We start from the raw sequence: 19,321 nt of genomic DNA on the forward strand, positions 1-19,321 counted from the left end.
CACCCCCCACCCACTCATTCTCACACAGACAGGCTTTAGCTTCAGGAGAGGCCACCTTCAGGTCTCCAGTGGACTTTGTATTAGTCTAAGGATGAGGTGAACACAAGGATCAGTTAACATTGGGTTCCACTAATTCTGCTTGCAAATTTCATTAAAAACTCAAGCTGAATTGATATAGAAAAATATAGAAATATTCAGCAAAGTTATTTGACAAATACTTGTAGTTAGAAATACAGATTTAACATTTCAATTCACTCACTTTGGTCAGGGATATTCAAGTTAAATAATAGTATATGTCTGAAATTAATTTGGCTTGTTTTGTAAACATTTTGTTTCAAACTATTTTCAGTACCACAATGTAAACATATTATAGCACAGTATGCTCATTGTGCACTGTTTTACTGAATTGGATAGCACTTAAAGCCTGCAAATGTTGGTTGATTTAATATATATTCCTTCGATTTTACTAAAGTCTGAATGATTTCATGTGGAATCTGCATTTTCATTTACAATTTCATAAAATTGACAGGCAACAGAATGAATTGGGCTATTTCTGAATGTCGTGTATTAGCAGAAATAAATAAGAAAAACTTTAATTCTCATAATGAACTGCTGGAATACTCAGCAGGTGAGAGGAAGATCATTAGAAAAGTGGGTAAAGTTAGAAATTAAACATGTTTTAAATTGCAGGGGAGAGGGGTGGGGGGCATGAACAGAATAAATAGGAATGATTGTGATAGGTTAATGACCAGGAGGAACTGAATATCAGAAATAGTGCAGTGAAGGTGAATGAATCAGGAGGAGATGAATAAGGATAGAGGAGAACAGAAAGAAACAATGCTGGATCTGTGAAATACATTACAGCTGCTGAATATTTGAATACAACAGAATGCTAGAAATGCTCAGCATCACAGTGTGTAAACCACTTTGACTGAGGAAACTAGAAATTAAAATACAAAGTTACCTGCCTCATTCAGCCATTAGTGTTACACATTCAAATACTCATAAGATTTTAACATCAACATTAAGAGTAGGACTGTGAGCTTCCTGAAATTTTGAAGTTATTGTAGCTGTCATGAGTGCATGAAGTTATTTTATTTAAATTTAAAGTTTCATTCAGATGACTTGATGTACAAAGGCTACTTAGTTCAAAGAAAAAGATCAAACTTTATGTATGAAAATGGGTGTAAGTCCTTAATATTTTAAATTGTAATCTATTCAGCATGATGATTCACTAATTTGAAATTGTGACTAGAAAGTTTTAGGCTTCTTAAATATACAAATCAGCAAGCTTTAAATCACCTATGTGAAAATAAAACACACTTGCAGTTGACACTACAGTCAACGTTTTGGCTGAAACATGTTGGCAGGACTGGTAACAGATATCTCAGAAAGGATGTGTTGTCATTGGAGAGAGTCCAAGGGAGGTTCACAAGAATGAATCTGGAATGAAGGGGTTAACATATGAGGAGTGTTTGGCAGCTTTGGGCCTGTACTCACTGGAATTGAGAAGAATGCGTGGTGAATTTATTGAAACCTATCGAATGTTGAAAGGATTAGATAGGGTGGATATGGAGAAGATGTTTCCTACAGAGGGGATATCCAGAACTAGAGGGAACAGCCTTAAAATTGAGGGGTGATCTTTTAGAACAGAAGTAATAACTCTGTGGAATGCTCTGCCATGAACTGCGTTGGAGGCCAAGTCTATGGGTATATTTAGGGCGGAAGTCGATCATTTCCTGATTGGTTTGGGCATCAAAGGATATGATGAGAAGGCAAGTGTATGGGGTTGAGTGGGATCTGGGATCAGCCATAATGGAATGGTGGAGCAGAACAATGGGCTGAATGGCCTAATTCTGCTCTTACATCTTATGGTCTTATTACTGCTATCTAGTTCCTGTTTCTTTGTTGTTCATGGTCAACTTAACAACAGACTGGGCATTTGCCCACCAGCAACATTTAAGTTTGAAATTGAAGCCAGTTTTAGGTCAGGCTCAACTAACTTTCCCATTGCTTGCATGTCTTGTATAGTACTTGCCTTTTATGAATACGATGTCTGTTCAGGTTGGATTCTGTTCAGTTGGGTTGCCTCCTTGAATTCTAGATGTAACTTTCATGATGTTCTGGTGTCAAACAGTGGATTGAAGGGCTACTGCCTGCTAGCTTGTGGAGTAAGGGGAAATTGAGGAGCAGCAGTGAAGACCAACAGAGGACTTTTGTTTTCCCCCTTGAGACCTTCTACAAAACTACCATTCTGTTGGCACTGTGTTATAGATGCAAGCCATCCAATACATTTCTGATCCATCAATAGCGTGGCTCTCACTAATTCAAATAAACTTTGCTTATTCTCTGTACTGGGGTATATTGAATTCCCAAGGAAGTTTGCAAGCTTGGAAACCTGCTTTAAATAGCATAGGAAAAGGTGCTTAACATTGTATCATCTGTTCTGCTGTGAATCAATGAGTTATTTTGCATTTTGCATCTTCCCATTATACAGTTAACTTTGTAAAACTTTTGTTTTAACAAAAAGTGCAAACAGTTGAATTTCAAATTAGTTTTCCTCTTAAGGAAACACTATAAGATCTGATAGTCATGTAATATTCAACTGATTGCCTGAGATCATGATTACAGAAGAACTGCAGAATGTCAGGATACTCTCCTGACTGTTGTGTAGTTTTAGTTTGCTGGTTGCCTCTCCTTGCTGCAGCTTTGACCTGAAGTAGATATCCAAGTGCAACCTCTTCCAGGCAGCTATTTTGCAGCTCATCATTTGGCCTAGCTCAGTGCAAGTTCTTCTCCATCAAACTTGACAGGTCCCTCCATCCCCTCCAGAATTGCTTTGGGAACCACTGAAGTTTGGTCACATAGCGCATGGCTGGCAAAAATATCCATAATGCCATTTGTTCTTGGATTAGAAATTGGATATTTCATTTGTGAAAATGAAAAAATAAAACACTTAAAGACATTAGAAAGCAATATATTTAACTTTTAAAATTGCAAAATTACATTGACTCCAAATTCTTTATCACTATTAAACTGAATAGGCCTTTAGACTAATAGCAGAATAACCCAGCATCAGTTAAGTAAGTAATCTATAAAAGTTTGTGTTCCCTGCAGAAATCTGAGCTCAGAAACAGAGCACAGACATCCCCTGAATTGCAATCAGCTGAGTGCAAGTTCCGGACTCTCACCTACATTCAGGAATCCCAAACATGGGCAAAAGCCAATAGTTTCAAACAGATCTGCTGGCTCTTAAACAAAATCCAAGATCTTAGGCTGTAGGATTTCAAACTGCAAAAGAAATAAATTAGGATCCCACAGCAACACATACAGGAACTTTATCCGGTGTCACTGCCTCCCAGGAGAAGTACTAATTATGCCTTAATTTGAGGAGGTTTACAAGAGTGATTACTGGAAAGAAAGAGTTATGGTATGACGACTGTTTGATGGCTCTGGGACTGTACTCGCTGGAGTTTAGAAGAATGAGGGGAGTGTCACTGAAACCTATCAAATATAGAGGGGTGTTTTCTATAGTGGATGTGTCTCGGACCAGGGGCCACAGCCTCAGAATAGAGGGATGCCCATTTAGAAAAGAGATGAGGAGGAATTTATTTAGCCAGAGGGTGGTGAGTCTGTGGAATTCATTGGCACAGACAGCTGTGGAGACCTGGTCATTGGGTTCATTTAAAGTGGAGGTAGATAGGTTCTTGATTAGTCAGGGCATCAAAGATTACAGGGAGAAGGCAGGAGAATGGGACTAGGAGGGATAATAAGTCAGCCATGATGGAATGGCAGAGCAGACTCAATGGACCAAATGGCCTAATTCTGTTCCTACATCGATATCTTATGGTCTTGAGGTGAGTTAAAACTAATAGATAGTGACATGGTCCATTAATGCAAAAATGAATAAGAAACCATGTAAGATGGTTTAACTGTGTACATAGTTTTGCTGATCTTACAGGTATGAATAGTCTCAATCGAATGTTGATTATATTAACCGCCTAAGAGTTGAGAAAAAAAAAGTCTGAGTTCCTTTCTTTAACATTTTTCACAGGTATCCACAAATTCACTAAAAAACTTCGCAATCCATATCTCATTGATAACAATGAACTGCTGGACTTTCTCTCCAGAGTACATTCTGATATACAAATGGTAAGTACCACTCTATCTGTTTAAAGTAACAAGAGAGCATGATTGTTAAACAGAACTGAACATCTTGGGTTTCAGAGGGCAAAATGGAGACAGACAAAGGGAATAGTATGGGAGGGGAAATTCATCATAACCTTTTGGAATAAATTCCAATCAGAAGTGGAAAGAACGAGTAATTTCAAGTTTCTGGGTGTCAATATGTCTGACGATCTAACCTGGGCCAAACATATCAAAGCAGCTATGATTTGGGGGTGTGTTGGTGGTTGCTATTGCACAGGATTGGAGTAAGCTGCAAAGAATCAGCTCCATCATGAGCACTAACACTTGTAGTATTCAGGACCTCTTCAAGAAGTGATGCCTCAAAAAGGCAGCGTCCATCACTAAGGACCCACATCGCCAAGGTCATGCCTTATTCTCACTGCCACTATCAGGAAGGAGGTACAGAAGTGTGAAGGCACACACTCAACGATTCAGGAACAGATTTTTTCCCTCTGCCACTCAATTTCTGAGTGGATGTTAAACTCATGAACTCACTACTTGTTTTAAAATTCTACTTTTGAACTACCTATGTAACCATTTTGTAAAGGTACTGTAATTCACAGTTTTCCCCCTCTATTATTAAGTCAACATGTTTCACTGATAATCCAGTGATGTTAAACCTGGTTCTGGTTCTCAAACTCCAAATGGGATAGCAACTTTTGCTAGTTGATTGGTCTTTTCCATCATGTCATGGAGTGATAGAAAAGTACAGCACAGAAATAGGTCCTTCAGTCCATCTAGTCCATGCTGAACCACTTAAACTACCTACTCTGATTGTCAAAATCAGAACACTGGTGAAATATTGGTTCTGATATTAATGTGTTCAGGTACTAAATTGAAGTTTTAATTTTCAATTATGCAGCTTTTTAGCTGCTCTAACAGTATGGCAGAGAGTAAACTTTCTAATTCCAAACAAGTAACAGTTCAGTATAAATAAGAGTGACTGAAGGACTCTGAACATAGAGCACTGATGTGAGAAATCCTGACACACTATGCATGATTTTCCTTTGTGTATTTGTATGGTCTCAGTGATTTACCGCAAGTACAATTTACAACTTGTAATCCTCACCAGTTTATTTTCAATGACTATGATATACACCCACTTGCCACTTTATTAGCTACACCCGTACATCTGCTCGTTAATGCAAATATCTAATCAGTCAATCATGTGGCAGCAACTCAATGTGTAAAAGTATGCAGGCATGTTCAAGGGGTTCATTTTTGTTGTTCAGACCAAACTTCAGAATTGGGAAAAATGTGATCTAAATGACTTTGACCATGGAATGACAGGGTTGTTTGAGTATCTTAGAAACTGCTGATCTCCTGGGATTTTAACATACACCAGTCACCAGATTTATGGAGGATGGTGTGAAAAAAGAAATACATCCAGTGGCAGCTCTGTTGACAAAAATGCCTTGTTAATAAGAGAGGTTAGAAGAGAATGGCCAGACTGGTTCAAGCTGACAGGAAGGTGACAGTAACTCAGATAACCACGTTACAAAAGTGGTGTGCAGGAGAGCACCTCTGCAAACACAACACATCGAACCTTGTAGTGGATAGGCTACAGCAGCAGAAGACCACAGACATACTCTCAGTGGCCACTATTAGGTACAGGAGCTGCCTAATAAAGTGGCCACTGAGCGTACAGTACAGGCAGTCCCCGGATTACGTACAAGTTCCATTCCTAAGTCCGTCTTTAAGTCAGATTTGTACATAAGTTGGAACAAGTACATCTGGTATTATTTAGCGTCAGTTAGTCAAACGTTTGTCTTAGTATATATTTTACCTTTCTATGTATATAAAACACTTAAGAAGCGTATGTACTGTATTTCAGTAATTCAATCACTGCGTTGCTTAGTAATAATTGTAGCTTCCATCGGGGCAGGGCTTTTCACATGCTCCATTCTTCTCACTTTATCCGTTATCCTTTAAAATTGTTCCGATTGTTGACCGACTGTAGCCTAACGATTTTCCAATGACTGATGGCGTTTCACCTCTTTCCAAATGCTTTATTATTTCCACTTTATTTTCAATTGCAATCGCTTCCCGTCAATGGAACAGAAACCCTGTGGGCGGCAGGTCTCGAACTCTGTTGGCTCCCGAGGTCCACTGGGTCCTAAGGACTACTGCACTGTATTCCCGGGATCCTAAATAGGACAAGTGGGGGCTGTGCTGGGTGTGGGTATTTGATCCTCCACAATATTCCGCATGGGAATTTAAACTGGAGCTGGCAGTGTTTTTTTTTTACGAGGTCGAGTTGTGAGCTCAACATCAATCCGGCACGGATAGTACGGGAGTCACTGGATCGACAAAAACCCGGCATGAGAGCAGTGTGTCACTGGATCGAACTCGGGAACCTCCGTTCTCGAATCGCGAGCCGGTGCTGATCTCACTGCGCTACCAGCTGAACGGTATTGGGGGGGGGGGGGTCTTACTAAGAAAATTTTAAGCCAAATACAAAGTTAAACACTCAACACAGTGTCAACGGCAACAACTTAAAATGGCGGATGGCGTTCTCCTTCTTCGGTTCGTAAGTACAAGTTGTCAGTAAATCAGAGGTTCATAACTCGGGGACTACCTGTATATCAAAATGGAAAAATAACTCTGGGTATGCAATCCCAGAAACACCATCAAAGATGAGAATGACAGTTCATTCCAAACATAGTATTTGTTTGAGTTCTTATATTTGATGACAAATATAAGAACTCCTACAGAAATACTATGTTTGGAATGAATTTATCCCCTCTCCACGCAGCCGATGAATCCAAAGGAATGGCAAAGACCAATACATTTTGAAACTTGTGGCATCACAGCAGTTGTCAGGTCAGTGTTGAACTCAACATAGAAATGCCTTAGGGACTCCAGCTCCAAATTTTTCCGTGAGGTTTACTCCAAAGTCTTCCCCATAATTGCATATAGCCACAAGGCAGCAGAGGTTTGAGATCAGAATTTTCCTACTAGATGAGCTGCCACCCAGGCTGATGAGGCCCATCTGCTGAGGTGACCAAGTTTAGGATGCCAGTAACCTGCCTTTGCCCCTTCTCCTGTCCGTAGAAATAGTTCCGTTAGGCTTAGTAGATAAGCCACATGTGAAGGCCAGGAGCTGAACTGGGTTATCAAAGACTATTTGAAATGGACACCATTAAGAGCTTATACCCACCACCAGCCCTGGCTATAACAACATTAAAATATCTTGCTTTGAACTGGATAAGATACAACAGCAGCTTTATATGAGGAATAAGATCTGTTTAGTTGAGGCTGTTCAGATAGGTGCATTGAACCACAAAAATACTTTTGAGGGATTAAAAAAAATGAAGATTACTATATAACCATATAACAATTACAGCATGGAAACAGGCCATCTCGGCCCTTCTAGTCTGTGCCGAACGCTTACTCACCTAGTCCCACTGACCCACACTCAGCCCTTAACCCTCCATTCCTTTCCTGTCCATATACCTATCCAATTTTACTTTAAATGACAATACCAAACCTGCCTCTACCACTTCTACTGGAAGCACATTCCACACAGCTACCACTCTGAGTAAAGAAATTCCCCCTTGTGTTACCCTTAAACTTTTGCCCCCTAACTCTCAACTCATGTCCTCTTGTTTGAATCTGCCCTACTCTCAATGGAAAAAGCCTATCCACATCAACTCTATCTGTCCCCCTCATTATTTTAAATACCTCTATCAAGTCCCCCCTCAACCTTCTATGCTCCAAAGGATAAAGACCTAACTTATTCAACCTTTCCCTGTAACTTAGGTGCTGAAACCCAGGTAACATTCTAGTAAATCTTCTCTGTACTCTCTCTATTTTGTTGACATCTTTCGTATAATTTGGTGACCAGAACTGTACACAATACTCCAAATTCGGCCTTACCAATGCCTTGTACAATTTTAACATTACATCCCAACTCCTATACTCAATGCTCTGATTTATAAAGGCCAGCACCAAAAGCTTTCTTCACCACCCTATCCACATGAGATTCCACCTTCAGGGAACTATGCATCATTATTCCTAGATCACTTTGTTCTACTGCATTCTTCAATGCCTATCATTTACCATGTATATCTTATTTGGATTATTCCTACCAAAATGTAACACCTCACACTTATAAGCATTAAACTCCATCTGCCATCATTCAGCCCACTCTTCTAATTGGCCTAAATCTCTCTGCAAGCTTTGAAAACCTACTTCATTATCCACAACGCCACCTACATTAGTATCACCTGCATACTTACTAATCCAATTATCCAACACTAGATATCACGATTTTTGAAACGATAAACCTCAAAATCATTCAGGCTGTTCATTATAATATTCTTGGTGGTGAAGGCATGATGAAATGCTGGAAGGATAGAAATTGACTTCAGGGATAGACAGTCATAGAGCACCACAGCACAAAACAAGCTCTTCAGCCCATCTAGTCTGTGCTGAAACATCAATCCACCTAGTCCCATTGACTTGCACCCAGATGATCGCCCTCCGTGCACCTCCCATCCATGTACCTATCCAAAGCTCTCTGAAATGAAAGGTACATCCACCAGATCAACTAGCAGTCCACACACTCACTACCTTCTGAGTAAAGAAGTTCCCCTTAAACAAATATATATAGTATAAATATATACAAAATTTGTTGGAATTGGCAGATAGATGGTAAATGGAATTTGGCACCAAGGAAAATTAAGTGTTACATAGAAAACTTACAGCACAATACAGGTCCTTTGGCCCACAAAGCTGTGCCGAACATGTCCTTACCTTAGAACTACCTAGGCTTACCCATAGCCCTCTATTTTTCTAAGCTCCATATATCCATCCAGGAGTCTCTTAAAAGACCCTATCGTTTCCGCCTCCACCACCACCACTGGCAGCCCATTCCACGCACTCACCACTCTGCATTAAAAAAACTTACCCCGACATCTCCTCTGTACCTACTTCCAAGCACCGTAAAAATGTGCCGTCTTGTGCCAGCCATAGTTACACTTTGGGAGGGAGAATAAGAGACAATGTAAACCTGAGGGGACAATTCTACAAGGAGTTCAAGAACAGACAGGTCTGAATGTGTGTATGCATAGTTTGTTAAAAGAGGGAGTGCAAATTGTAATCCCTGTATGAAAGCACAGAGGATCCAGACTATTATGAATACAGGTATTGAGTACAAGAGCAAAGTCACCATGATGAGATTTCCGATAAAAGCAGTTTGGTAACAGTGGAATATCTCATCCAAGCCTGGGGGTCACGCTTTAAGCAGAATGTGAAAGCTTTGAAGAAGTGCAGAAGACATTTATCAAAATATTTCTAAAAATGAGGAACTTTAGACATACAGAAACTGGGATTTATTTCCTTGGAACAAGGGAGGTTACATGGGAATTTAATAGGTTTATTTAAAATCACAAAAGGTGTGGACGGAGTACCCGGAGAAAAACTCATCCCATTACACAGATTTTGAACAAGGAGAAACAGAATGAAAGAGATTGACAAAACAACTAAAATAACATAAAGGTTGAACAAGTTAGGTCTTTATTCTTTGGAGCTTAGAAGGTTGAGGGGGGACTTGATAGAGGTATGTAAAATTATGAGGGGGATAGATAGAGTTGATGTGGATAGGCTTTTTCCATTGAGAGTAGGGGAGATTCAAACAAGAGGATATGAGTTGAGAGTTAAGGGGCAAAAGTTTAGGGGTGACATGTGGCAGAACTTGTTTACTCAGAGAGTGGTAGCTGTGTGGAACAAGCTTCCAGTAGAAGTGGTAGAGGCAGGTTTGATTTTGTCATTTAAAAAAAAATTGGATAGGTATATGGACAGGAAAGGAATGGAGGGTTATGGGCTGAGTGCAGGTAGGTGGGACTAGGTGAGAGTAAGCGTTCGGCACGGACTAGAAGGGCCGAGATGGCCTGTTTCCGTGCTGTAATTGTTACATGGTTATATAAGATAAACTTCTTTTTAAAATACAATGGGCAATGAGGGTTTAGAATTCACTGCTGGGATAAAAGTGGAGGCAGATTCAGTTATGGAGTTTTAAAAGGGGATGGGTAAGTAACCAAATTCCTGAAATACTTGAATCTGTGGGGCTCGGAGCTGGAATGTTTTTATATAGAGTTAGTATTAACTCAGCTGAATATCTAATTTACATTCTGTGATCCTGTATGCAATATAGGTTAGAATTTTTGTGGAGGACAATTGTACTGTTTATCATGAGGTATAGAATGTTATAGGCAGATTTGCATTTCAATTCTCACTTAACTTTAAACTCAAGGAAAATGTATTAGCAGTCCTAAAGATACATCAATTGTCCCTAAAGGTTGTATCCGTTACATGCAACATAAGTGATGAGTGTAGTTGCCTTGTATATTTGTATTCATAAATTCGCTTCATAGGGACTAGAATAAAAATATCATTATCACACGAAAAGAATATTCAGGGACACCTGTCCAGCTCCATTCTAGAAGCTTTGAACAACACTAATGGTATATCATGTGCAGTCATAAGAATGGTACATAATAAAAAGTTTTACGTTAAATCAACAAATACTACATTTTTCCACTTGTATTATAGACATTACATTTTCAGTCATGTTTAGAGATGAAACAATTTAAATATTTCTTTTGAAATTCATGAAAATAACATACCAATCACTTAATTACCAATTCATACTGTTACACCTGTGCCCCCCCCCCTCCTTTTTGAGAATCGCAAGATTGCTATTAAGTCAGGTCAGGAGACCCAGGAAATGAGAGAGAGACACACAGATTCCTCAATGTTTGGAATGTGTTCTGGGCTTCCGAGAGACCAAGCCACGGGAAGCGGCCATTGTCACTTGGAGACAGAATTGTGTATTGAGTACTGTACGATTCATCGAAGCCCCCAGGCAATGAACAGAGGGGGGTTGGTGGAGGGATTGCATCATCCCAACCTGATTGACATCTGAGACCCTGTGAGTCAGGATAAAAGAGGATCTGAGGAACAGCCCCTTTAGACGCATCAGAAGAAACACTAGAACTCCTGTAACAGCATAATAGCGAAAGCCGGTGGAAAAGCCCACGTGCGTCCTTTTTCATTTGCCTCGGAATTGGTGAGTCTTGCCACGGAAGAACGGCTTTAGCTAACACAAAGGAGCACTCAGCCCCCACCGACTCTCAAAGGATTGACATCATAAAAGGAATGGGCAAGTTTAAACACTCTCTCTTGACTCCAACCAAAGGCTGCAGCCTGCAGTTTTAATGAACTAAAGTGACTTTTATATTTCCATCGGACAATACATTATCCCCTAGACAACGATAGAGCTATTTCTTATTGAGTATTATTATACCCGCGCTTTTAGATTTAGTATTGACAACATATATTATCTGTATATAACCATATAACAATCACAGCATGGAAACAGGCCATCTCGGCCCTCCTAGTCCGTGCCGAACTCTTAATCTCACCTAGTCCCACCTACCCGCACTCAGCCCATAACCCTCCACTCCTTTCCTGTCCATATACCTATCCAATTTTTGCATTGTTTGCATTGATATTATTTTTGTGTATTTTTATCAAAAAATACTGTTAAAAATAGTACCGTCAGACTTCAACGGACCTCTCTATCTTTGCTGGTAAGTGACCCAGTTACGGGGTATGTAACAATACATGGAACTACAACTTTGTGGCCATTACAGAGACTTCAATAGTAACAGAGATAACAAGGAGCAGATAGGGAGGCAGTTTTTGGAACGGTGCAATAATAATAAAGTTGCATTGATGGAAGATTTTAACTTTCCTAATATTGATTGGCATCTCCTTAGCGCAAGGGGTTTAGATGGGGTGGAGTTTGATAGGTATGTTCAGGAAGGTTTCCTGACTCAATATGTAGATAAGCCAACTAGAGGAGAGGCTGTACTTGATCTGGTATTGGGAAATGAACCTGGTCAGGGGTCAGATCTCTCAGAAGCCTAAAGGCACACACTTAGCGATTCAGGAACAGCTTCTTCCCCTCTGCCATCCAATTCCTAAATGGACATTGGATCTTTGGACACATATTTTAAAAAATATACAGTATTCTGTTTCTGCATGTTTAAAAAAATCTATTCAATATATGTAATTTATTATTATTTTTTCCTGCTATATTATGTACTGCATTGAACTGCTGCTTCTAAGTTAACTAATTTCACATCACATGCCAGTGATAATAAACCTGATTCTGAATTCTACAAGTATGTGAAAAGTAAGAGGATGAGCCATGTGAAAATAGGGCCAATCAGGTGCAATAGTGGAAATGTGTGCACGGGGTCAGAGGAGGTAGCGGAGGTATTTAATGAATACTATACTTAAGTATTCACTAGGTTAAAGGACCTTGGCAATTGTGGAGATTACTTACAGTGAACTGAAACACTTGAGCATATAGACATTAAGAAAGAGGAAGTGGTGGAGCTAGATAAAAGCATTAAGTTAGATAAAGTCACCGGGACTGGATGAGATGTACCCCAGGCTACTGTGGGAAGTGAGGGAGGGGACTGCTGATAATCTTTATATCATGAATAGGGATGAGAGAAGTACCGGAATATTGGAGGGTTGCAAATGTTGTTCCCTTTGCTCAAGAAAGGGAGTAGAGATAACCTAGGAGATTATAGACCAGTGAGTCTGACTTCAGTGTGGGCAAGTTGTTGGAGAAGATCCTAAGAGGCAGGATTTATGAGCATTTGGAGAGATATAATCTGATTAGGGATAGTGTCAGCATGGGTTTTTCCAGGATAGATTGTGCCTTATGAGCCTGATTGAATTCTTTGAGGATGTAACAAAACATATTGATTAAGGTAGAGCAGTGGATGTAGTGTGTATGGATTTCAGTAAGGCATCTGGTAAGGTTCCACATGCAAGGCTCCTTCAGAAAGTAAGTAGGCATGGGATCCAAGGAGACTTTGCTTTGTTGATCCAGAATTGCCTTGCCCACAGAAGGCAAAGGGTGGTTGTAGATGGTTCACATTCTGCATGGAGAATGGTGACCAGTGGCGTGCCTCAGGAATCTGTTCTGAAACACTTCCTCTATGTGATTTTTATAAATGACCTGGATGAAAAAGTAGAAGGGTGGGTTAGTAAGTTTGCTGATGACACAAAAGTTGGAAGTGTTGTGGATAGTGTGGTTGTCAGAGGTTATAGTGGGACAACAATTGGATGCAGAACTGGGCAACTGGGCAACCCAGTTAACTGTGAAATGGTTCACTTTGGTAGATCAAGTTTGAAGACAGAATATAATGTTAATGGTAAGACTCTTGGCTGTGTGCAGGATCTGAGAGATCTTGCGTTCCACTGCTGTGCAGGTTGACAGTGTTGTTAAGAAGGCGTATGATGTGTTGGCATTCATCAACCATGGGACTGAGCTCAAAAGCCGAGAAGTAATGTTACAGCTGTATAAGACCTTGGTCAGACCTCACTTGGAGTACTGCGTTCAGTTCTGGTCACCTCACTACAGGAAGGATGTGGAAACTATAGAGAGAGTGCAGAGGAGATTTACGAGGATGTTGCCTGTATTAGGAAGCATACCTCATGAGAAGTTGAGTGAACTTGGCCTTTTCTCCTTGGAGCGATGGAGGATGAGAAGTGACCTGATAGAGGTGTATAAGATGATGAGGGGCATTGGTCATGTGAATAGCCAGAGGCTTTTCCCCAGGGCTGAAATGGATAACACAAGAGGCATAGTTTTATGGTGCTTGGAAATAGGTACAGAGGGGTTGTCAGGGGTAAGTTTTTCCACACAGAGAACGGTAGGCATATGGAATGCAATGCCGGCAGCGGTGGTGGAAGCAGAAACAATAGGTTCTTTTAAGAACCTCTTAGATAGGTAGATGGAGCTTAGAAACATGGAGGGCTATGCCCTAGGGAATTTCTAGAAGGTTTCTAGAGTAGATTACATTGTTAGCATAACACTGTGTATTGAAGGGCCTGTAATATGCTGTAGATTTCTGTTTCTCGAGGGGGAGCAATATCCTTGCTGGTAGCTTTGCTAGCATGGTTCGGGAGGGTTTAAACTAATTTGCAAGGGGGATGGGACCCGGAGCAGTAGAGCAGTGAAAGAAGTGCATGGAGTAAAGCCAGATCTAACATATAGAGAGACTTTTGAGGAAAGAGCAGCAGTATAAAGGTAGTAAGGTAGTAAATATTCCCCAGGCTGCTCTGCGAGGCAAGGGAAGAGATTGCTGAACCTCTGGCTAGGATCTTTTATGTCCTCGTTGTCCACGGGAATGGTACTGGAGGATTGGAGGGAGGCAAATGTTGTCCTCTTGTTCTAAAAAGGTAGTAGGGATAATCCTGGTAATTATAGACCAGTGAGCCTTATGTCTGTGGTGGGAAAGCTGTTGGAAAAGATTCTTAGAGATAGTAACTATGGGCATTTAGAGAATCATGGTCTGATCAGGGACAGTCAGCATGGCTTTGTGAAGGGCAGATCGTGCCTAACAAGCCTGATAAGAGTTCTTTGAGGAGGTGACCAGGCATATAGATGAGGGTAGTGCAGTGGATGTGATCTACATGGATTTTAGTAAGGCATTTGACAAGGTTCTACACAGTAGGCTTACTCAGAAAGTCAGAAGGCATGGAATCCGGGGATGTTTGGTCAGGTAGATTCAGAATTGGCTTGCCTGCAGAAGGCAGAGGGTCGTGGTGGAGGGAGTACATTCGGATTGGAGGGTTGTGACTAGTGGTGTCCCACAAGGATCTGTTCTGGGACCTCTACTTTTTGTGATGACTTTACTCTTTGGAGAGAAGGAGGATGAGAGGAGACATGATAAAGGTGTACAAAATATTAAGAGGAATAGACAGAGTGGACAGCCAGCGCCTCTTCCCCAGGGCACCACTGCTCAGTACAAGAGGACATGGCTTTAAGGTAAGGGGAGGGAAGTTCAAGGGGGATATTAGAGGAAGGTTTTTGACGCAGAGAGTGGTTGGTGCGTGGAATGCACTGCCTGAGTCAGTGGTGGAGGCAGATACACTAGTGAAGTTTAAGAGACTACTAGACAGGTATATGGAGGAACTTAAGGTGGGGGGTTATATGGGAGGCAGGGTTTGAGGGTCGGCACAACATTGTGGGCCAAAGGGCCTGTAATGTGCTGTACTATTCTATGTTCTATGTAATACTTTTAAGCAATTTACTGTTTATTAAAGGAAAAAAATTAAAATTCTTTGTTTTCCCAATATATAGATTGTAATATTAGAATGAATCTTCATTTAACTAAATAACCAGGCTAAGAATTTCTATTCTTTTTTCAAGTCTCTCTGGGAAACCAAGAATGCACAGTCCGAGCCTATATTTCAGTGTTGAAATTAGAGTATAGCAGCCCTAGCACTGGAGTCAATGTCTACTTGCTCTGGGGAAAGAAGGCAGAGCTTAGTTGCTGAGCTGTCAGTGGGGGAGAATTTGGAAACCAGTAACCATAGTTCTATTAATTGTAAAATATGTTTATAGAAAAAGACCTGGTTTCATCTTCTAGCTTGACCTCCTTCTCCTCTCCACCATCTTATTCTGACTTCTTCTTTCCTTTCAAGTCTTGATGAATGATTTTGTCTTAAGCATTGCTGGCAGCAGTTGACCAAGTGCTTTTATAAAAAACATCTTTAATATGAGAAATGTTACCTTTCTGTCTTCATCCCTGGCTGAACACTGAAACTGCCTACTGGAAGCCAGTAATTTTTCCATGCACCAAATTGATTGTACAGTTTTTTCCATTTTAACAAAGAACCATCTGATAATCTGGTTTATCAAAAATTCTCTTTAAACAGGTGCACTTCCATGAGCTGACGCAAGAATCTAGTCATGGCCTGCTGATTTTTAAGAAGAAAAACAATTCAGCCTAGTCAATGTTCCTTAACAACAGAGCTATGCATCTGCTTTCAGAAATCTATGATGAAGAGGTTCCCTTTGTTCATTCACTTATTTTGATACTTTTAAAGAAATAACATCTGTAAATGTTGTACAATATTGAACTGTATTTGAAAATACTTATTGTATAAATCACTTACATTCAACCTTTTGAAATTATGTTCTCATTGTATTAAAGCTTTGCAGAATGTACCTATTGCCTGGATCTTTATAATATATAAAAAGGTGGTAAATATTTACAAGACATCCTGTTGCAAGCAACCAGTCATTTTAAGTAATATTAGTGCATTACAAGTTTTGACTGTTTACAAGAACAATGTTAAAGACAATTCCAAAATAAAATAACCTTAAAAAATGATATAACCAACATACATCTTTTTCGACTCTTCATTGCTCGATCAAAAATTTAATTGTCCTTCACAAAGTTAATTAAAACAAAAGTTAATGAAGCAAATCTATAGTTTTGGGATCTATTCCAAGTATCTCCACAGAGGTGGAGACAAAAGTAATTGTAGATGCTGGAATCCCGACCAAAAAATACAAACTTCATCTCTGGTGGCAGAGGGATACATCGTCAATATTTTGTGTCAAGTCCCTGCATCAGAGTTTAAAGTGTCGGAGAAATTAGCAATATAAAGACCTGAAGGGGAGCAGCATTGTGGAAGCTGGCAGGCAATAGGTGGAAACAGGTGAGGAAGGGGTTGATGAACATGTGGAGCCAGGTGAGGGCAGAGAAGGAGCACTGAGAAGGTGATAAGCAGAAACTACAGTTTCTGGAATCTGTTAAGGATGGTAATGATGACATTGATAAGTGGAAATGGATAAGGCAGGATAGAGGGGCAGATGGAACGAGTTGAGGAAGCTGAAAGCAGATTTGGTGGGTTAAGCTATCTGGGTAATGGGTAGATGGAAGGTGTAAAGCTGAATAACAGTGGCGAGTGGGTTTGACTGGATGTAAGATCCTAGGTAGATTAGGAGAGAGAGAGAATGATTCCAATGCAGGCAACAGCATTTCCAGTTGACAGGGTTTAATAACTAGACTAAGAACCACATTATGGGCAAAATTCTGAATGACAGAAAGGCTAGGTTACAGCCACTGTTTTAAATCAGTCTTGAATAAACTACAATTTCTTGCAATTTGATATTGAAGAAACAAAAGCCATTCTCCTCAGCTCTGCATGACAAAGGTCATGCTGCCATCCTATTTTAACCAATAGTTTGAGTTGAGCTAGAGTATTTGCCTTGTCAACCCTGGGCTTAGCATCCATTCTCACAACTTCTACCACTGCTCAAACATTCCAGAGGTCCAACCAACACTGGGAGCAGAGCACTTCAAAGAGGTTATTCACGGGTTGGCAAAGCTAGTATAAAAGGAGAGCTTCATGGGCATTCAGACATTTCAGAGGTCCAATCAGCATCAGGAGCAGAGCACTGTGAATTAAATAAAAGTAGAGAAGGGGCAAGCAGGGCAGCGGTGAGAGTAGGAGCATCAGGCCTTGAAGAGGCTTCGACGGGAAGAGGCTGAGGCCAAAGAAACAGGTGAGAAGATTTGGTCTTGATTGCCCATTGTACAGTGCAAGCAGGATGGCAAATATGGCAGTGGAATGCTCCTCCTGTAGGATGTGGGCATTCATGGAACCTGATAGTCTCCCTGATGACTACACCTGCGGGAATTCCCTCCTAGATGATCCTAAGTTTATCAGCTCCAGCTCAAGAAAGATGGCATTAAGGAGCTGGAATTGGATAAACTTAGGATCACCCAGGAGGCAGAACAATTGATAGGTACAAATTTTGAACAGGTGATTACACCCCGACCACAAGACTCAAGGACTAGATGGGTAAACACCAAGACAGGTAAAGAGGGAAGTTAGTGCTTTCCTGTGGTCTTTCTCCTCAGCAACAAGTATACCCTTTTGGCTACTGCTGAGGGGGATGATCTGTCTGGGCAAGGCAGCAGCAGCCAGACCAATAGCACTGTGGTCAGCTCTGAGCCTCAGATGGGTAAGGTGAAGTCAGGCTGAGCAATAGTCATAGGGGACTTGATATGGGGACAGATAGGAGATTCTGCAGCAGCAAAAGAAAGGCCAGGATAGCGTGCTGCCCTCCGGGTGCTAAAGTCCAGGGTGTCTCTGAGCGGTTGCAGAATATTCTTGAAGTGGTGGGTGAGCAGTAGGAGGTCATGGTACATGTTGGTACCAATGACATAGGCAGGAGGGGGTAGAGGTCCTGCACAGTGATTTTAGGGAGCTGGAAAGGAGGCTGAAGAGCAGGACCTCCAAGGTGGTAATCTCCAGATTACTCCCAGTGCCATGAACTAGTGAAGGTCAGAACAAGAAGATAGTGCAAATGAATGAGTGGCTGAGGAGATGGTACAGAGGGCAGGGTTTCAAGTTCTTGGATCATTGGAAAGTTTTCTGGGGAAGGGATGACCTGTACAAGTGGGACGGGTTGCACCTGAATTGGAGGGGAACCAATATCCTGGGAGGGAGGTTTGCTGATGCTACTGGGAGGGTTTAAAATAGATTTATAGGGGGTGAGAACCGAAGTGAAGAGGCAGAGGATGGGGCAGATGCGCACAAGTAGTGACAGGTTGTAGGACGTTTATGAGGAAGGATTGGCAGATGATAGAGCAAAGAAGCACTCAGCCAGATGGTTTGAGATGTGTCTGTTTTAATACAAAGAGTATCATAAGCAAGGCGAAAGAAGTCGAGTGTGTATCAATACGTGAAACTATGAAATTTGTAACTATCAATTGTTTTGCCTCCTGGGTGATCCTAAGTTTATCCAATTCCAGCTCCTTACAGAGACTTGAATGACTCAGGGGCAAGAATGGCTGCTGAGTGTGCCAGGCTTTAGATGTTTCAAAAAGGACAGGGAGAGAGGCAAAAGAGTCGGTGAGTAGCATTGCTACTATCAGAGATAGTGTCACGGCTGCAGAAAAGGAGGAAGTCATGGAGGAATGGTCTACTGAGTCAATGTGAGCGGTAGTTCGAAACAGGAAGGGGGAAATAACTCTTGGTTATTTTATATAAAACCCCCCAATAATAACACAGCAGATAAGGAGGTAGACTCTGGAATGGTGCAATTGTTATGATGGGTGATTTGAACTTCCCTAATATTGACTGGCATCTCCTTAAAGCAAGGGGTTTATGGGGTGGAGTGTGTTAGGTGTGTCCAGGAAGGTTTCCTGATGCAATATGTAGATAAACCAACTAGAGGGGAGACTGTACTTGATCTGGTATTGGGAAATAAACTTGGTCAGGTGTCAGATCTCTCGGTGGG

General features: G+C 40.9%; 1 protein-coding gene across 1 annotated transcript in view; it reads left to right on the forward strand.

Annotated features, from left to right (window-relative positions):
- Positions 1-16,376, forward strand: part of LOC132393891 (multiple C2 and transmembrane domain-containing protein 1-like) — a 600,107-nt gene extending 583,731 nt beyond the window's left edge. Inside the window, exons 21-22 of the mRNA XM_059969303.1 lie at positions 4,055-4,152; positions 15,940-16,376. Coding sequence (XP_059825286.1) covers positions 4,055-4,152; positions 15,940-16,014 — 173 coding nt within the window. The 3' untranslated portion in view covers positions 16,015-16,376. The remainder of the gene's footprint in view (positions 1-4,054; positions 4,153-15,939) is intronic.
- Positions 16,377-19,321: the final 2,945 nt, after the last annotated feature.

This window comes from Hypanus sabinus, chromosome 5 (assembly GCF_030144855.1).
Source record: "Hypanus sabinus isolate sHypSab1 chromosome 5, sHypSab1.hap1, whole genome shotgun sequence".
Taxonomy (NCBI): domain Eukaryota; kingdom Metazoa; phylum Chordata; class Chondrichthyes; order Myliobatiformes; family Dasyatidae; genus Hypanus; species Hypanus sabinus.